The sequence below is a fragment of the Symsagittifera roscoffensis genome, chromosome 7 (assembly GCF_963678635.1).
Source record: "Symsagittifera roscoffensis chromosome 7, txSymRosc1.1, whole genome shotgun sequence".
Classification (NCBI taxonomy): Eukaryota; Metazoa; Xenacoelomorpha; order Acoela; family Convolutidae; genus Symsagittifera; species Symsagittifera roscoffensis.
The window spans coordinates 14323273-14344424 of NC_087068.1; the positions used below are offsets into that span (position 1 = coordinate 14323273).

The following is a 21152-nucleotide window of genomic DNA, read 5'->3' on the forward strand; positions in this document are numbered from 1 at the left end:
TATATTGCTCATAAAACTGTGAATATAATCGTTTTAAACTTTTGCGGAAAATGTGTTATATTTCAGATTTATCTAGTATGACTGGCATGATATCATATCGCAGATAACACATTCGTGTAGCATAAAATTAGTATATGCGCCACAGACTTTCAATCAAGCCACATGTTTATCACTTTCTTCATTTCTTTGGGAGGGCAAAGTTCGCTTTCTTTGGTCTAAGAAAAGCGAACCCTACGAAAAAGAAACAAAACGTCCCAAACTGACTTATCTGATAATTACGTGCCATAAATATAGTGTATCCAGTGAACTTGTTTGGTCTTCGAGAAGTTGGTTGGCTGACCTCTCATAGACAGAAATTAAATCATCCATAGTCGAGTGACTTCTTGCCCTTAGAGCCGTTAGACTGGTGACATCTGAAGATGAGTATAGGCAGTGATGAGATCAACTACCTGATCTACAGGTACCTCCAGGAGAGTGGATTCAATCACACTGCCTTCGTATTTGGCACTGAATCCCACATGTCAGAGACTAATATCAACGGGGGCCAAGTACCACCTGGTGCGTTCACTTTTTACACGCATTATGATGTTTATTAAGTGATGAAATGAAATAAGTAGCTTCTCATCTATTTTGTTTTCCCACAATGCTTGCAGCTTAAAGTTAGTATAAGTTTAATGAACGTTTAATTGGGTGTGTTCGCAATCCGGCTACTTGTTTGCATTCCTGACATTAATTAGATATAATTTTCATTGAGTCAGGACGCATAACCGTGTCATAGGAGTTCCAAAGCTGGTTTCTTTCAAAATGGTGGTAAAAACAATCCTTAAATACTTGACTGAAAATACTCGGTTATTACTTTGAATTTATTGGATTTACACTCAGACATACCTTAGTAGTAGAAGAAAAAGAAGAAGAATTTATTTATCCAAAATCATGTAGAAATAATCATCAACTTATTTCCAACTAGTTACAAACAATTGATATCGAACCAATCAAATCAGTACATGAAAATGAAAAGGATAGACGAAAGGAGCATTGCGCTCCTACTTAAGTTCTACCCTCTATTCAAAGAAATTAGAGTTAATATTAGAAGAAAAAAAACATCATAATAGGAAAAAAAACAAAAATTTTTTTTTATAAAGCGGTTCTTTTGAATCTTTAACTCGGTAGCATACACTCAGGCCAGGCTGTTATCGATCATATTATACGATGTCGCAATAACCTCAATAAATAATGGATAAACAAAAAGAAGAAAAAAAATCGAATTTTTCAATTTTTTTTTCTTCAAAATACGAATTATTAAAATTGGAAAGGAATAAAAATAAGGGGTATAATATTGCGGTTAGACGAGCTCATTTATTTTAATGATATTCTGGTATTATGCGTTAAGAACAGAGTTTTTTTCAAAAATTTAAGTTTTTTGGAAGATTCGAAATTTTTGAAAAAATGCGATATCTCGAAAATTACAGGGATTTAGAATTTCATTTTTTAAGTAGAATCGCAACCCTAGAGTGATTATCAGTTAAGCATTTAAATACTGGGTAAAAATATTTGAATACACTGAATATCTACTGAAATACATGCTGTACCAATTGGTTATTTCCGAGTATAAAACTATTTATGAACGAAAACATTTTCTTCACCTACTGACATTTTTCCAATATTCTTCGACAACAAATCATTTTCACTCATCATGTCAGTAGTTTCGCTCCTCTGTTAGTTAAAGAACAATTTTCAATTTATTTTTACAGAATGGGGGTACGTAGTAGTTTTAATAAGTTAATATGCTTTCCGCGTTTGAGCAAACTAAAGACAAGTTTTGGGTGTATTTAAGGTGCCCTGATAAGTATTATTCAAAAGGGAATGCAGTACGTGGAAGCAGAAATTAGTACAAACGAGGACGGATCAATTAACGACCACGTGCAACTGGCAGCGGACAGTCTCTCTTTGATTGATGCAGTGATGCCAGACATTGTACAACAGACGAGGAATTCACACCAGAACAAGCCGAATCCAAACAACCCGCAGGCACAGGTTCAATTTTGGATTTAATACTACCATAGATGGTCCGTATGAATTAGGTATTGGACTGCTAGAAAAATTGACGACCCTGTCAGGAATGAAAAATATTTGGTTCCGTTGGAGTTTGAGTGCACTAGCTATGTTCTCTAATAATCTTTTGAACAATATTCTGTTGTATCGCTAGAGCTCGCTGACTGTTAATAAGTTAAACTAAAAAGCTAGGGATTTTTCCACTTACCCTCAAATTGCTAGTTTTATGCGTCGAAATTTATCTAGCGAAATTAGGGCCAACAATTTCACCTCAAAAGCAATCGTTTTTGGCATTTTTTGTCAATCGAAATTCACGCTCAAACTACCACTTTAATTGCTGACAAAACTATATCAACGTTGTGGGCCTCTTATGGATGAAGTATTACAATAGGCAGCAGGGGCGGATCTTGGATTTTCTCGAGGGGGGGGGGCGGATTTTCTGTCGACCTTTTTTTTAGGTCGACCAAATTGATTTTTCGAGATCTCCCAAAGCACTGCTTTGCCCCTATTTTGGCCAAATTTTCTGCGCCGGAGGCAAAATTTTGAAGAAATAAAAACAGGCCAAAAATGGCGTTTTTAGGCACTTTTTGGAAAGTTTTGACCAAATCGCGTTTTTTCGGCGCGCGCTCCCCCTTCAATACTAGTATATATTGGCGCCTTTAGAAAATTTTTAGGGTGCATCACCAAAAATGGATATCTCAAAATAGTACAAAGGGGGACCCTTTGGGTCGGCAGGGGTCGAATCCCGGGGGGGACCTAAATCCACTACTGATAGGTAGCAGATGTAACTGATTTAACTCAACTGAGCATGAAAACTGGTTCCCACTGGGATTGGGACTTGGGCCTATGGGAATTTCGTAAGATCTTTCAGCCTCTTTACCAACCAGTCAGCGTATTAAGTAAAGACAACTGAAATAATAACCCAGAATTACCGGTTTCTGTTTATTTATTTGTATCTAATAATTCTACTAAATATCAAGAATTCTTCATTTGGTTGATAAGTTTTCCATTCTTGTAGTTTTCGCAGAGTGCAGTGGCTAACGCATTTGACTAAAGTACCAGAGGTATGGTTTCGATTACCACTTGGAACAGTTTTGCTTTTGTACAGATTAAGATTAGTCGAAATTAAACCTGCCACCTATTGTAATAAATCACCCTCTTTTGTAGCCCAAGATTTATTAGCATATGTAGCTGCTGTATTTGTGACTAGTGTTTGCCGGTTGTTAAGCGTTCGTGGCCGAGAGGGCAGGGCGTGAGGCTCTTATTCTTGAGGCCGCAGATTCGAAGCCCATACGTAGAAAAGTTTTACTAATTCGAAGCTTATTTCTATCTTTTTATTTAACTTTATACAGCTGGTTTTTTGTCGTATTATTGCTAGTGTTTGCGAAGCGCAGCTTCTCCTTGGGTAATTTTTGTTGGGCTAGATGAAAGGCTCATTTTGATATATTCAGGATTTGATTGTTAGCAATTGAACCGGTAGTTTAAACGTGATTTTTGGTTTGAATTTTGGCCTAAATTTTGCAAAATAATTGCACATTATTATTTTTAAAAAAAATTCTAAGCAAATTTTGTCTTCATCGTTTGTCTAAAATTAACGCAATTTGAGAAAAACGCATTTTAGTTTTAAAGTTTTACTCGTATTGTCCTGATAAATTCAATTCAAATCACAACTGTATTATAGCCTAATGCGTGATTTTTGCTTATAAAGCATGATAACAAATATCTTCATAATAGTTGATTTTTTCCGCCGTACAAAATTTCATTTCATTATGACGAAGTTCAAATGTGGGGGAAAAGAGCCAACGCTAAATCTAGTTTTCGAAAGATATTCGCAAAAGAATCTTTGGTCTTCAAAAAGCATGGCTCATTGTTTTAAGTCAGTTGGGGAAATAAGAGCAACCAGAAACCGGCTTTATACGGCTATCGCCCCTATGCGTTAAATATGGCTGATGAACGCGAAATATGGTCTCCAGCTTAGTTCCTTAGCAGCCAAAATTGAATGGTAAATCAGTATTTTACGCCCTAGTAAGTAGCACCACATTTGAAGAAAGTCATAAAAAAGCTTACTACGTTTTCATGGAAATAATGCAAATAGGAAAAATATTGCTGCAAATAGGAAAAATAACGAAAGTGACGTAATTAGGTCATTTTTTCATCAAAGTTTATTTGCATATCTTTAAGAATCTTAGAAACGTATTGATGCATGAATTCAATAACTTTTTGCATATTTTTGAATATAAATTGATGCTGTTATGTAGTTGAAGCCGAAATCTGAACCTGAAAATGACAACAACTCTGCTACTCCTAATTCCAACTCCATCGAGGGCTCATCCAACTCATCAAATGCACCTACCAAATCAGACACATCACAGGCCATGGACACTTCAGGGCCTACGACCAGCCACGCTATGGTCCCACCATTCATGGCACAACAGGACCCAGTGGTTATACCGCCTGGCAGAGTGTCCATTCTGAAAGGCCATGAATCAGAGGTGTTCTCGTGTGCTTGGAATCCAAAGAGGGATCTTCTGGCGTCTGGATCAGGAGACTCGACTGCTAGAATCTGGAACGTAGAGGAGCAAGAGCCGAGTCATAAGAGACTTCAGCATTGCATCAACGAAGGTGGACAGGAGGTAAGCATTTTAAAGAGCTTTTCTTGATATTGTTTTTTAATGTACCTTAAATTTGTTTTGAATATTTTTAAACGACAGCTTTGTGGTTGCGCTCAAAATAAACAAAAATCATGGATACCTTTAAATGATAAGTTTTGGAAGATCAAAGTCTGCATCCTTCATTTTTTCTGTATTTCACGTCTGTATTTCTCTGTGTCTATATTTCACGTCTGTGTTTTTCTGTATTTCAGAAAACAAAAAAGTTTATAGTTTCAATCATAGCGATTATGAATTAGGTTCCTAGCAACAAAGACGTCACTTCGCTGGATTGGAACTTCGACGGAAGTCTGCTGGGAACTGGATCCTACGACGGATATGCACGTATATGGAATGCCGCTGGAGACTTGATCAACACACTTGGTGAGTTAGAGTGGCATAAATGACGATTAACTTAGTTTTTTAGTTAGGCCAATTTAGTGGCAATTTTTTTTCAGCCAACTATTCTAGATGGACTCAAAGCGAATACTGCTTATTTTTGTCAAGCAGTTGTTACGTATTTCAACACAAAAACAGTGTCAAAAAATTACTTACAGAAATGGATTGTTATTGAACCTCTATCTCACTGTAATTATTTCACTCGCCAGAGCAAGTGTGTTTGTAATCGGGAACTATATTTTTTCCATGTACCACTTTTCTCATAAATTTGTAAATAATTTTGCAATTTCCAACGCACTTGGCCTAGAGGTCAAGCGCGTGCTTTCGGAATATAAGGTCTAGATTTAAAGTCCCGACCGGACCTTGTTTTTCTTTAAATTGTAGCAATTGACTTTTTTGGGAAAACTTGAAATGTTGGACTATCGGTGTTGGCTTACTTTTTCTCGGATTACTTTCCAAAGCAGAACTTTTTTCTTTTAAGCAATATTTTTCTTGTGATTTGAGTAGTTTTTACTATAACTGATAATCGTTTTAAAATTTGTGAGTTTGTCACCTCTGATTTTGAATGCTTATTTACTGGCGGTGATTATGTGTAAAGGAATCAACGTTTTTTCCCTTATAATGGTCGTGATGTTTTTTGTTAATTTTTTAAGAATTTGATAAGTGGATGAGTTTTTCTTCAATCAGTGTGGTCAGAACTTTTTGTGTTACTTGCACTGCGACCTGCTATTGTTGATTTTGTGAGTGTTAAAGAGTCGAATTTACTATTGATTTTTAAATTCTTCAAGTTCAGTTCTTTTTGTTTTTTAATGAAGGCAAAGTCCACAATTGAACAGCAAAAGGTTCAAGGTCACGAAAAACGTGGATGACTTCTAGTTTTAAAGTGAGACATTATTTTCCTGACTTCCCAGCTGAATAAAAAGTTACTTTTTGATCCAGTTTTCTCTAAATGAGAAGAAAGTGCCAATCATGGAAAATATTTCAAGTACTCAAAGTTTTAATATGATAACACTTACGAGAGCAAGTGTCTTGTAATCGGGAACTATACTTTTCCCGTAAAAACGCTTGCTTATTCACTTCTTGTCTTCTTTTAACATTTTCTAGGTTAATCCTCAACTTGAATAGTCGGACTTGCGTTTGTCTGCTCAAATTTGTCGGAGAAGTTGCCGCATCACAGATTCTGTTTGTGCTGCAAGCAACTTTCATTACAGTTGCAAGTACAAGTAGTGTTTATTCTAGTTTCAGGGGTACTTGAAAGATTTGAGTTTTTTTCATAAAATCATATTTTTTGGTTCAACTGGTGTCAGCTCAAAGTTTTGTTCCGGTGCTAACTAATTTAATTTTCAAATGTGTGGCAAGTTTGGTCAAGACGAAAGTTTAAAGTTTGAAAGACCTATTTTTTCTTCTTTTTTCGACTTCCTAGGTTTTTCATGTTTGTGTTGTATCTTAAGTGGTGCGAAGCTCTGCTTCGCCTCTGAATATTTTTTCTTCAACTTTGAACTTCTGATTAACTTTTTTTCGGTTTTCTTGAAACTTTTAATTTATTTCCAACTCTGCTGGCACCATGGCTTGTTTTGCTCAAATTGAAAATAATTCGAGACTATTTTGCGATATTTTTGTGGATTTCATTTTGCGGAATTTAAAAAAAAACCTTTGACTTAGTGTCTTTTCTCTCATTATCCGTCTGCTAGCTATCAATGAAAAAGTACTTTGGGTGCGTAACTACCTCAGTATCGCTTGGCATTACATTTGCTGTTTGTAGGCTTGGTTTTATTGGTAAGGGGGGGTGGTATCTTTGTTGTGGAACCTTTGTTGTGAACTTCAAATAATTTACAAATTGTCATCGAATGCGGGATATTTACTCACATGCGATGAAAAGGCAGGAGTTCTATATAAGATAATGATCTTACGATGCTATTTTTCTTCAGTGTTGCGAAGCTCTGTCTGCTTCGCCGTGTATTTCAAAACTTTGCATTAACTAATTAATTTAATTAATCACTGAATTAGAGTGATCATTTGAAAGGATTTGTTACAGGATATCAACCTAGTTGATCGGATCGGCTTTTTTTGCAGACAGAAATTGAGCCAAGTTTAATAAATATATATTTTTTTGTCCGTTGCAGGCTACCACAAGGGTCCCATCTTCGCCCTCAAGTGGAACAAGAAGGGAAACTACGTTCTAACAGCGGGAGTGGACAAGACCACCATCATCTGGGACGCAACCACAGGTGAGATGAGAAGGCAACCTGAAAACACAGTTACCTCCTTCCAGGGGAGGATCTAGGATTTTCTTGAGGGGGGAGGAGGGGCGGATTTTCAAAAAAATTTCGAATCGAATTTTGTCGACCTTTTTTTAGGTCGATCAAATTAATTTTACGAGCTCTCCCAAACCACTAAAAAGTCTGTTTCGGCCAAAAATTTCTGCGCCGCATGCAAATCTTTTAAAACACAGGCCAAAAAGGCACTTTTTAGAAAATTTTACCAAAAAATCGCGTTTTTTCGGCGCTTGCTCCCCCATTAAAATTCAGAAACAAAATTTTCGGCGCGCGCTCCCACCTTTAGAAAAATTTTAGGGTCCGTCAGCCAAAAATGGATATCTTAAAATAGTTCAAAGGGGGACCATTGGGTCGGCAGTGGGTCGAATCCCTGAGGGAAGGGCGTCAGCGCCCCTCCCCCACCTAAATCCGCCCCTGATTAAGATCATACAAACTTCCTTGATGATTTTCTCATTTCCCTTTCTTCAATTGATAGCTTTTAAACATCTTTAGTTGATATCCAGCATAACTGCAAGAATCATATTGAGTCCTTGAATGTCCAGACTGTCCTTTAAGGTGTCTAAAGTAAAATTTGGCTAAACATTTTGAAAAAACTCACTTCATTTACTGTGTTAAGTACAATAGTTCTAATCTTCTTTCATATATTTCGAACAATGAAGAAGCTTCAATTTAATTTGGAATGGTTCATGAGGCTAAAACATTCAACGCACTTGCTATAGCTTGCAACAAATTTATCGGACAACGTCTTAAATTTTTAAATAATTCTGACCTTGATACAGTGAATTGGCATTAAAACTGCAATCGAGTTTTCAAAACGGTATTCGAATTGACAAAAAAGCAATGCAAAATGATTGCGCTTTCTCGGAGAATTTCATTTAATGATCAATAAAACTATATACATTTATTCTAAAATAAGTAATGGTTTTTCTAAAATAAGTTATTCTAAAATAAGTATACGCGAATAAGTATCAGAGTTTTTGGTGTTAACAGTTTGTTTTGAGTGAAGAACCTTATTGTGTTGCAGGAGAGTGTCAGCAGATATTCGCGTTCCATTCGGCCCCTGCTCTAGACGTGGACTGGCAGAACAACCAGTCATTCGCATCCTGCTCTACCGATATGTACATTCATGTGTGCAAATTGGGACAGGACAGACCTGTCAAGACATTCACAGGTGGGATAGATTGAAGGGTTCGAGATAATAGAATAAGAGCAGTGGTGTATGAAGTGTTATTCTAGCAAATAATTTTATCCGTTTTCAGCAAATAGTTTCATAACTTTCTGTGCTGATTTCTGACAATACAAGAACTTTATTGTAAATTATCAAACGAAAAGCGCAAAACGATTTCATTCTTCTAGAAATGAAAAAAAAATGACACAAAAAGGAGTTTTCATTGAATTAAAAAAAAACATGTTTTGGACAAGGCAATATTTGAGCTATACTTTAAATGAACATAATCACCTTTGTTTGGATCATGTCTCTCCTGGCAGTAATTGTACCCATTTGAACTGGTTAATTTAGCTAACCACTTTTAGTTGCATATTTTTTAATGAAAAATCTTTGTTTGATCGTTTTGAAATTGTAATTGATTTCACAACATGCGCTTCCCCCAACAATTATTTGAGTAATGTGATTCCAAAGAAGGCTTACTAGCAGTATGTTAAAATGTGATGTAATGAACAGAACGAAGGATGGCTCAATAGATCGAAAAGAGTCTTAATCTTGATATCTTATTATGTTGCCCATGACAGTCCTTGCCGTACCGTAAGACGCCACGTCAGTTTTTCTGTTGATAAAACTGTTTCAACTTTTCTGCTAATTCGATTATAGGCCACTCGAACGAGGTGAATGCGATCAAGTGGGATCCGAGTGGACTCCTCTTGGCCTCCTGCTCTGATGACATGACCATCAAGATCTGGAATCTGAAGAACGAGACATTCGTCCACTCTCTATCCGCCCATAACAGGGAGATATACACCATCAAGTGGTCTCCTACAGGTGAAACGATTCTAGAAAAGATTTTAAGAAAAATTTAAAAAATTTTAAAATATTGGAAAATTGCATATTCGACGTGGCTTGTTTGATATCTACAGCCAGTAGAAATCTGAGTCATTTGTGGTTTCTTTATTTATTGTCCGGATCAAGGTCCGAGATATTGCGAATCATTAGGGGGGTTATTTAGTCTAGTTATGCTTGCTGAGTGATAACAGAAGTTTTTTTTTATTGAAGAAGCAACCTTAAGAAGTAAATTTTGTTAAATTTTCGAAGCACGAGAAAAAGACTTGAAATCGCAATTTCTCATGCAAGTCTGATAGGGCGTAAAAGATAAATAGAATCAGCTGCATTTTTACCTTACCGTACTAACCGATTATTTAGCATTTGGTCAATTAAAGCAATAAAACTTAAGCAGTTGCCACTCATTAAAAGGTTCGACCAAATCGATCGAACATGAGTTGTTTTCAATTATGCTTGTTTTCACTCTGGCGATGAAATTCACAGCTTTGAAAAAGCCATTGCTCGTAGTAGCCTTTCGCATAAGAGCTTTAATCGACTTCATATTAAGAGGTCGATTTGTCGGTAAAGTTGGTTTTGTTTTTAAATGTATTTAATGTTTAATCGTAAATTAAAAAATCATTTGTAAGTTTGGCGTATACTGATTTTTTGTCGTGTAGTTTTTGTTGGAGAAAAGTTGAAATTAAATTTTTTTGAATTGTTGCTTAAATCGCTGAGATTCATTGTTTTTTTAGATTTTCGGAGAAAGTAACGGCTTTCCGAAGTAGCAACGGTGGACAAATTAAATGGTTTTTATAAGAAATTTCTATGACCCGATGAAGATTTCGACTCCATGACTTCGAATGTAAAAAATATTTTTCAGGCATTCTCTTTTGGTTAAGTTAAGGTAGTTCAAAAAATTAATAATTTCACCATTTTCTGGACTAATTTATGCGCAATTTTAAGAATTTGAATTCATTTTACTTAAAAGCGGGAATTTTTATTAAGCATGGCAAATTACTCAGTACTCGTAATCCTTCCAAGTTGACTAACTGGCCATATTAATTCCCTTTACGACTAATTTTCATAGTACTTTTTATTAAGTTCCAATGAACGCAGTGAATACTTTGTTCCGACCATTGAAAATCAGGAGGAACTTTGTATTCGGATGTGTTTACCCTCTGGAAAGTTTTTGAAGTTTAACTTTTCGTTACTTTTTCAATTCAAATCAAGTTCATTTGTAAAATGAAGCAAAATTTTGCTCTCGAATACAAATGTTCAAATGGCGCAAAAAATCTAAATGACTCCTGGTTTGTCAAATGGATTTTATTTTGCAGATGAAAAAATTTATTGATCGAGTTTTCTCAAATGGGGTTGATGTTATAAAAAAGTAATCATTCAAGATTCTGGATTTTCAAAGAGCGTTATGATTATATATGTTTTTTTTTTGAACTGGCGAATGATTTTTTTTCAAAAAAAGTCATTATTTTTGGTCTCTTCGAGTTTATAGACGCTTTTCCAACTGATGGGGGAGGAAAAGCAAACAGGTTCAAAATTTAGTGTATCAAAATTTCGTTACGAAGTTTGTTCGAGACCAGTTAAAGGAGTCACAATATTCCGTGCATTGCTTTGATACGAGCAGTCCTGTGTTTCCGACTTTCGAAGAAAGTGATGGAATGGAATCTTTGTGCTCGGTGTGGTTTTTCAGCTAATTTTTCAACTAGCTATTTTTACGGGAGTTTTTTTCATATCACCTGAAAAATATTAATCTCTTCAGCTCAAGTTGAAAAAGAGATTTCAACTGCAATTTTTTTTTCTTAAGTTGTGGGCGTTTGAAAATTAACAATTTTGGATAGTTAACGCGCGATTTATTTGGTGCTATTAACGCTTAATTCGACTCAGAAGTCTTATCAAATTAGTTTAGGCAAGCTGTTTGGTTGATAAATTACGCTAGCTTTGTTTTTTTTTCTAACCTAACTCGCAAATAAAATTGTTCACTTGTGTGCCTTTGCTGTTATCATGATTTGTAGCATTGGAAATTTCATAGTATCTGGTCTCGGCTTTATTTGTTGCTAGTGTTTGTCATGGACTAAGCGTCCGTGGCTGAGTGGTTAGTGCGTGAGACTCACAATTTCTAGGTCGTAGGTTTGAGTCCGAGACGTCGCCGAATTTTTGCTAATTCAAGGCTAATTTTTACTTTTTTTGCCTTTTAGAACTCGAGCTGCTCTTTGTCGTTTTTTGCTAGTGTTTGCGAAGCACAGCTTCACGTCTGTGTTGATAATTACTAAGCTAATTACATCACTAATTTTTACGTAGCATCAAAAAGGGATCTTCTAAAAAATCTGAAAAAAGAATCCTTTTTCTTTTTTTGGAACCTTACCTCAATTTTTTGAACGAAAATTTTTCTTAGAGCAGCCTTGTTCACTTTTTAAAGTATATTATTCGCTTCTTTATCGTCAATGCTGAACACTTGAAAAAAAAATCATCCAGTAAATTGAGTTAAAAACGAACTTTCGTTCTAAACGAAGTATATGTCAGAAATGCTAAATTATACTATGAAGTTGCTACGTCATATGAAATTGCTATATTAGAAATATGAAGCGACCGGTTGCTCTCATTTATTTTATTTTTTGTGTTGGGCAATTTAGGAGTGTCGACAGACAACCCGAATGCGAATCCGTTCCTAGCCAGTGCTTCTTTCGACTCGACAGTGAGGCTGTGGGATATTGAGAAGGGCAAGTGTGTGCACACCCTATCCAAACACACCGAGCCAGTGTACTCTGTCGCGTTCAGTCCAGATGGAAAATATCTAGCCAGGCAAGTATTTATACTGAAGTTTCTTTTGGCAATGGATGGCAATATTTTGCTCCTGTCTTCTTGCTGAGAATTATAACTGTTACATACTGTGCAATAGTCTTCCGTGCTGTGAATTGTAGTTGTGACTATTTTGCACCAAATATAGGCTCTCCTAGCTTGAATGTAGTTGGTGTTCATTGAATTGGTGCTGCTAAACTTTTCTGATGGAACTTCTACGCGACACGCTGTTATACTTTTTCATTACACACGCGAGCTTGCGAGTTTTGTGCTATGCAGTCAATCCTCTTTTCAAACAAAGTCGCACACTTTATGGGCAACAACGAAAAAATCCAACGTTGCTCAGGATGTTCATTTCAACGAAAAAAAAATGCGAAAAATGGCATGATATAATTAATAGCATAAGAATTCAATTCCTGTGACTGAATTAAGTACCGAAGAAACCGATGCTTTACTTGCGTGGCGGCATTAATCTTCTTTCGAACCAAAAGTTTGCAATTTATCATGGCCAGGTCTCTTTATTTATGCAATTTTCCACTCGAGCAGCTGTGCTTTTTGATGTTCTTAAGATTAAACTAACTCTGCAATTATCGAGTCCAAATAAGCATCATTCAGGCGTAGCCATCATAATCAAAGAGTCTTATCAAATCTTAAGAGCAATAGGCTACGTTAAGATTCAGGTGCAAGTCTTTCTTATGTGTTTATAAATGAACATTGAGTCTATTTGGCAAGTTTATTTGAAGTCTTTTAAGAGACAATAAATGTGCCGTTAGCATAACTTCGGTATATTGTTTCAATTGTCTAGGTATCGAAGTTTCGGCGAGCTATTGTGTAATTCAAGCGCCGTAGGTACAAATTTTTGGACCTATTTCTTAAACATTTTTTCGAACATCAAACGATTTATATATATTTTATTTTAGGCTGAAGAATATTTTTTTTTCTTTGTTTTGGGGTTTCATATTATTGGTGATTTTGTCATTTTGTACCATCTGAATGATAAGTCAGTTTTCAGTCAAACCTGTCAATTACATTGTCAATCAAGTGTAGTTACATGTTGATGTTATTTCTACCCACTGTGTATGAGAGGGCGCCTCAATATGCCTAGCGGGTGACGCCATGTTTACTGAATCACGAGTTTGAAGAGTCAGTTTGTTGGTATTGTTCTGCGCACTGTTCAAACCTCAAGCTATGAATGTGGCTCGTTAACAAATCTGACGTATGTAGCTTGTATATAGTGGTGTGTGGTGTTTAAGAAGTTGTTTAATTTGGATGAGTAGTTTTTCACGCGTGAGTCACTCACTTTGTAATTGAACTGAGATAAATGTCACCTCTAACAATCGTTCTGTTAAAAGTTTTGTGTGATATGAATACTGATACCTTCGTATTTGCCTTGCATAGGCACTTTAGATTGGAAGATTTAGTACTATTTCACGACACCCAGTTTTGGTTGATCACACGCCAATCTTTTTGGTCAAAACTTTTCAAAAAAATGTCGAGCAACGGCATTTTTTGCCTTTTTGTTTAAATATTTGCGTGCAGCTTAGTCGTAAAGTCAACTTGGAATACCTAAAAATAAGTCGGTTTTTGAAAATTGCTTCTTTGAGAAGTTACTGCGCGCGCCACTTAAATGATTCACTAATCTACCTTAAAAGCGTATTATAATCTTGGGTTGAATCATTTCATTTCTAAAAAAAACGGAAATTAATTTTTTTTAGCTTTCTTCGACAATGAAAGCTCTGATATCCAAGTTCTGTGCAGCTTCACTAAAATCGGCCGCCCCTGTTAATTTATAAATAAAATCATGATTTAAAGTTTCTTCAATTTTAACTACAATTAACTTGTTCTGACTGTTTTGCAGTGGCTCCTTTGACAAATGCGTTCACATCTGGAGTACTTCGTCGGGCCAACTAGTCAACACATACAGAGGTACCGGAGGTATCTTTGAAGTGTGCTGGAATTCTAGAGGAGACAAAGTGGGGGCCAGTGCCTCGGACGGAAGTGTGTTCGTGCTAGATGTCCGAAAATAGCAAGTAGACATACTGCACTATTCGGCCAGACATCTGGAATTGAGTTTATCATTAGTTTTGCTGAAAAGAGTTCAGAATGGATTCCCGGGAACTTATTTTATCATTTGCTCGTTTCGAAACAAACTAGAAATATTTAGATTCTGTCTCTGTCAAACACAAAGAGACCAAGAATTGTGAAGCTTTGATGGTTAGCTAATACAAAGGAAGAGAAGCTGTTACTAAACTTTGAAATGGGATAGACATAAATTGTTTGATATTAAGAGCTGAACAAAACCAAATCATGAGTCTAAAAGTTACTGTTCTTTTTGATCAATTTATGGTGTGAACGTTTAGATATCTATGAAGACCTTAGCTCAAAACCCTTAGCTCATCAAAAAGTCTTTCTATGTGCTATCTAGATATTTTGACATCAGTTTGATCAGTTTTGAACTTAACCCATAATTGACATCTAGAGGTGATATCTGACTGTTAGACATTGTCTACTACTAATTTATTTTCGATCAGTATTTTTTAATTTAAAGAAAACTCAAATAAAAACTGTGGTCGACGTAGACTGGATTGCAATAAGATGAGAAACAATTACAATTTACTCACTGTATCTACAGAATGGAATTGATTCATTTACTTGATTGTCGTTGTTGTTGATCCAAATTTGAAAAAGCTGTTCATGATATGCAATTATGCCGCAACCTTCTAATTCAAACCTTTAAACTTTAACTTTAAATAACGATAATGTCATATTTTGTCTGATACAAAAAATAATGTGAAATTCAGCTGTGATTAGCGTGTTATTTTTTCAATGAGACGCGGTTCAAGTGTGAAGTTTAGTAGATGAGGTAACCTTATGTTCATGTAATTTTTTGTTCCGACCATTGAAAATGGGAGGAACTTTGTATTCGGGTCTGTTTTAATTTTTTTTCTTTTTGTTTTCCACGCAAAATCAGGTATCACAAATAATCATCGGAAGTAATTGAGCATTATATCATATTAAAGCCTTTTCAGTCGTGTTTAGAACGACATTATAAAATTTATAAAAACTACCATAAAAAAACCGGTTTGAAGTTTTTGATTTTTCGTCAAATTTCGAGCGAGTGAGCAGGCTTATATTAGCTTATTTATGCTTAATTTAAGCCTTGAAAATTTTTTTACTAAAATAAAGTTAATTTTTGGAGTTTTTAGCGCCATCATAGAATCAAGCAACCTGAAAATTTTTTAAAAAAAGTTGTGAAAAAGATTTGAAAATTAAAAAAAGATTTGAAAATTAAAAAAAAAATGAAAATTTTTTGATTTTTTGTTTTTCTGATCATTTTTCTTCAAAACTTGAGTTCCAATTTGCATATTTTACTTTGACTGACGAAAATGTCTAAGCTCTACTTTCAGATTTCTTGCACAGTAACTGACTATATCTTTGCTTTGCTTTTAGTCGGAACATTATATAGTCGGAACATTCTGTGCTGCTTGCACAGTAACTGGCTATATCCTTGTTTTGCTTTTGAAGACTGTGCGGCAATGTTTAACTCAACTTGCTTTGGTCGTTGTACTTCAGTTTTTGCTGTTCCGACCATTTGAAAAATGTGGAGGAGCTTAGTATTCGGTTGTTTCATTTTTTTGTTCTCGCAAAATCAAGTAACACAAATAATGATCGGAATGGGTCTAGTGATATAACAAATTAAAGCTCTTTCAGTCGTGATTCGAGCGACATAAAAATGTTTCAAAAATTTCTTCTCGGTATTGAGAAAAGCCGGTTTAAAGTTTTTGATTTTTATTTCAATTTCGAGCGAATAAAGCGAGCAAGCAGGCTTACAACAGCTTACATATGCTCATTTTAAGCCCTGAAAATTTGGTTTTAAGCAAGTAAAATCCGTTTTTGAGTTTTTTAGTATCTTTTTGGGAATCAAAAACTTCCAAAAAAATCGCTTTTTTGATATTTTGTTTTGTGTTGTTACAATTTTTTTCCAGTTTGCTTTTATTACTATGACTGTCGAATATGCTAAATTTTAATTTTACATCAGATTGTTTTATCACACCACGCAGGAAGAGCTAATATAAGAAATGACTGGAAAAAATTTTCAAAGAGGGCTACTTGCACAATAACTGGCTATCTTTGTTTACTTTCGAAATTTTTAAACAAATAATCGATATAATCTGATGAAAGATGGAACAGAGTTTTTTCTTATAGTTTTTATTAGTATTTTTTAAAATCAGATTTGAACTTTGAGGTGTGTATGAACGAAGTGAATACATGTGTAGGTCGGGTGGTTGTTTTGCCGAAAAAAACCTAAAATTTGAGCTTGCTCTAATTGGATTTTTCGCAGTGTGACCTGTGATTTCAACTCAAACTCATTTGCTAAAAAACCAAACAAATTATGCTCTCAAATTACGAAAGTGATTTTCGTGGTAAAAATTGTGAATGACTGAGTCTTAAAAGCGGATAATAGACGTACGCTGTTGACTTCGGACGTTAAGATCTGTGGTTTGAGTCGGGGGGATCGTGTTTTTTTTTCAATATATGTGCATGTTTTTTTTCCGGTAAAATTTGAATTGTCAGGCTTTCGGTTTTCTGCTTAAGTTTTTTTGGCTCAGTTGCCGCATCACAGATTTTGCTTGGTCTGTATGCAACTTTCATTTAAGTTGCAATTGCAAGTGTTGTTGTTCATTGCAGTTTCAGGTGGACTCAAAACATGAAAGATTTTTTTTAAAATCAAGGGGTTTCAGGGGGGGGTTCTTAAAACAAAAGTTTCTTGACATTTCTGCAGTTTTTTTCGGCTCAACTGGTGTTTGATCAAAGATTGTCGGCTTAGTTGCCACATCTCGGTTTTTTTCTTGTTGTCTATAGTCGCAATTGCAAGTTTTGTTCATTGTAGTTTTACGAGGGACTCAAAACATGAAAGATTTTTATAAAGAAAATCATTTTTTCGGCTCAGCTAATGTCTGCTCAAGGAGTGTCGGCTTTATTTACTCTTCATTAGTTTTGTTCAGTGATTAATTTAATATTCAAAAGTCTGGAATATTTGCCTAGAATGAAGTTTTATCGAGACATAAGAAAGTTTTAGTTTACAACGCTTTTAATTTTTTTTCGATTTCTTATGTGTTTTATGTTTGTTGAATTGCAAGTGGTGCGAGTCTCCGCTTCGCCTCTGTATAAAAAAGGCCTATCCTAGAAGATTTTTGAAAGATTTTTTACCCTTGCGATAAGCAAGGGTATTGCAATCGGGTACTAGACTTTTTTCCCGTCAACAACTTTGTCCACACTTCTAGAGGGGGATCTCCTCTAGAGGATTTTTTAGTTTCAGGTGGTAATTTCAGGTTGTAAATATCTTTTCAAAATTCAGTTTGTAATTATCTTGAAAAAAAAATGTTTTAATGACATGAATTACTTCTCGCACGCTGAGAGATTTAAACGAAAGAAAAGTCGTTATGTAGGCGATGAAAGAATTAAAGAGCGGACTTTAAACTCAGCTCTTTTAGCAACGTTGGCAGTATGAGTAAAAAGTAGGGTTTTAATTGGTTTTTATTTTTTAAGGCATAGGTTTTGTTTTAATTTAAACGTTTTTTTTTATAACTGAAAGTTTTTTTTTCATTCTTTTTTCGTTTTTTCTTAAAATATTCAAAAAGTTTCAGTTTATAGTAGTTATTTTGCATAATTTTGAGGGAAACAAATTTTCGTTTGGGATTATGTGTTTCAGTTTGGATGGGTTCTGAATTTTATGAATTTTCTTACGACAAGAGTTTTGTTTTCGGCTCAACAGGTGTTGATCCAAAGCTTGCCGCCTTTGTTGTCACTCGGTAAATGATTTCCATTTTTAAAAAGGCTGTTTATGAATTTCATCCGATACAAATATGAACCTTTTTTCAACTTAAGTATTTTTTTCAACTTTAGTCAAGTGATATTTTCAAGTAATTTTTTCCAGCATAATTTTTGAGAATTTTTTTTGACTTCTGTCTTTTTTTCATTCACTTTTTTGTAGTGCAATGTGTGTTTTTTTTGCATGACAAGCGTTGCGAAGCTCTGCTTCGCCTCTGTGTTAAAAAAGCTTCAAAGAGATTCAACGATGAAATTTTTTCTGCGAGAATAGAAAAACATACAAAAAATGACGTTCTTGTTTTCTCTTTGCTTTTTCGTACCTCATAGTTTTTTCCCACATTTCAGGAAATACTTTCTGCCGTTTTATCGCTTGTGTTCCCGAAGTGCAACACACGCTCTGTGTAATAAAGCTTATTTAAAATTTAATATAGCTCTTAATAAAAAAAAACTAGCAAAACCATTGTTCTGTCCCGATTTTAGGCTAAGTAACCGGAACAAAAACTGTTTCCTTCCTAGCTGTCACCTGCTTACGTTTTAACACTTGCGATCAGCGTAGTGTATTTGTGTATGATTTTTTTGGGGGTTTTCCAGTCATGTTTCTTTAAAAACTGTTGTCCAGTTTGCTTGTTTTACTATGACTGTCGAGTATGCCAAAGTTGTAATTTTTTGTCCAATAGATCTTTTATTCACATATCGCAGAAAAAAAAACGACTCTAATTTGAAATAAAAAGTTTGTTTTTTTAAGCTTATGGTCCGAATATTCTGTTCTAACCGGTTATCTTTGTTTCATATTTGTGCTTTAATTCTCCTTTTCAGGCGATAGAGTTTGATCTGATTAAGATTAAGACTAATGAACGTAGTGAAGACTTAAATAGGTCTTGCTGATTTTCTTAATTTTTTTTCAGGAAAAATTCTTAAAATATTGATGCACTTAGGTATAATGCACTTTTGAAGTTCAATTGAAATTCATTTGCTGAAAGTGGCGTAAATAGCATTCTCCAAATACGAACGTGGAAATGGCACAAAAAAAAACGTGAACGATTTCTAGTTTCGAAAATGGATTTTTTTTAAGATTTCCCAGCGGAATAAAAACTTTACCTGTTGATCCAGTTTTATCAACTTGGGTTCATGTTATCAAAAAAAGCTCCAATCATAAATTGTTCTAGAAATTCAAACAGCTCAAATGACATCTATTTTTTTCTTTGAATATCGAAAGTTGAATTTTTTAGAAAGTCTTTTCTTTTTTTTTAATGTTTACTTGCGTTCATTACTCTTTTCCAATCTTCGATTGGCTATGTTAATTCAATAACCAGATGATTGAATTTTTCTGAGCACAGTAGTATCTATAAATTGTTTCGCAGTTTGCATCCAGGTTACCAGCTGCACGAAAAATTCTACAAGGACCTGAGTGCTTCTTTCACATTTTTTATGGAGAAAGGAGTGGATAACAAAAGAAGTGAATTTTAGCTACTTGATTTTACTTTTGTTCATACCTTTTGATTTGGTGTTTCGTGATAATACTTCAAGTTAAATTTTACTACCTTTCCCCTCATCAAGAAAATGCAAAAACTTTTCTAATTTTGTGCAATGGATTTTTCTTTTTTCGCACAGCAAGTGGGCTATTGTAAACAATAAAACGCCTTTTCAAGCGATGGAGTTTTGCTTGATATCAATGTCCATTTTGAAACATTGCTGATGTTTTGGTTCTTGATCTGAAAAATCGATGCTTTTTTGTAATTACTCTACGGAGCCATGTTATCTTGAACAAGCTCCATGAGATGAGAAACTTCATCTTCATTATAAACATATATAATATGCTTGATGACTGCAGGCGGCATAATGTTGCTTCGCATCGATGTATTCTGTCAATGTTTATGCATATTTTGACCATTATACTGTCCAATTAGCGTAGATTGTTCTGAATGATACCACAAAGTGACAGATATGACAATAGATTAATTAATGGTTTTAACTACGCACCAGGTGGATTGATTGCAATGACCAGCTGAGATGTCTCGAAGAACAATTCAAACGTGAACACTGGACCATAAGGGCTGAAAAATTAATTAATTGACGTGTTGTAATCTGAACATAGTCAATCAATTCGAGAGGTGCCTGAAAAGTAGCAGAGCTCAATCGAAACTAAATTGAGATTAATTATGGGAGGAGTAGTTAGTTACTCAAGTTATGACTTACGAATTAAGATGGAACAAGTGATGAATGGATAAATGTGAATGACTGAGTTGAATAATCGTGTCTCGAAATGAAGTGAGCAGTATTAAACGTGGTTGTTTTTGTTTATTAACTGAAGATCAACAACCATCGTTTCACACTGCCTCGACATTTGAAAGACCAGTAGGGGGGGGGGGGGTTAAAATTTGAAATAAATTAAATTTTATTTTTTACGAAAATGATATGAATTAATTTACCTGATATTTCAATTATAGCACTGATAACTGAAACTTCACTTTCATTGTTTTAGGGAATTGTTTTGATTTGAGTATAGGTTAAATAGTACTGAGAACTGACCGTTTACATCGAGATTGGAGCAGTAGCACAAATAACTTCATCAAAGAATGGAATAAGATAATAAGTGTAAAACCATGAATGATTTTTTTTATTATTCGGTTCCTACCAAAGCTTATCAATATGCACTGTGCTTATTTCGTGTTTTTATCCGAAAAACAAACCTTCTCGAATCACAAAACAAAGGATTTTGAAAACACAAAAGTCGGAATATATCCGAAAGTTCAAATCTTTGTTGGTGGTAAAAAGTAAAAGCAGCCCACATTCGAAATATTCTCAGACTAAATATTTGGGGCTTAGTCTGCAAGTTGAGCAACAGTTAGAGCACAGGTACTAAATTTAATTTAAGTGATAAAAGTTAACGATTAGTAGTCGGGAATTATCGGCTAGACATGAATTACTTCTCGCACGCTGAGAGATTTAAACGAAAGAAAAGTCGTTATGTAGGCGATGAAAGAATTAAAGAGAGGACTTTAAACTCAGCTCTTTTAGCAACGTTGGCAGAATGAGTAAAAAGTAGGTTTTATAGCTGTTGTTTTTGGGTCACCCCCAATTCTCCAATTGCCTGATCGACTAACAATGGTCGCAATGTTAAATGTGTTAGTATTATGGTAT

General features: G+C 34.9%; 3 protein-coding genes across 3 annotated transcripts in view; 2 read left to right on the forward strand and 1 right to left on the reverse strand.

Annotated features, from left to right (window-relative positions):
* LOC134852140 (uncharacterized) overlaps nucleotides 1-21152 on the forward strand; it is a 487803-nt gene that overhangs the window by 451768 nt on the left and 14883 nt on the right. The gene's annotated exons all lie outside the window — the stretch shown is intronic.
* LOC134852138 (signal recognition particle receptor subunit alpha-like) overlaps nucleotides 1-21152 on the reverse strand; it is a 394981-nt gene that overhangs the window by 219135 nt on the left and 154694 nt on the right. The gene's annotated exons all lie outside the window — the stretch shown is intronic.
* Nucleotides 70-14997, forward strand: LOC134850931 (F-box-like/WD repeat-containing protein TBL1XR1). The gene is made up of 9 exons (XM_063866751.1): nucleotides 70-558; nucleotides 1835-2034; nucleotides 4311-4685; nucleotides 4961-5084; nucleotides 7223-7327; nucleotides 8400-8546; nucleotides 9204-9371; nucleotides 12014-12182; nucleotides 14038-14997. The coding sequence occupies exons 1-9, from the start codon at nucleotides 420-422 to the stop codon at nucleotides 14204-14206; spliced, it is 1596 nt and encodes a 531-aa protein (XP_063722821.1). The 5' UTR covers nucleotides 70-419; the 3' UTR covers nucleotides 14207-14997.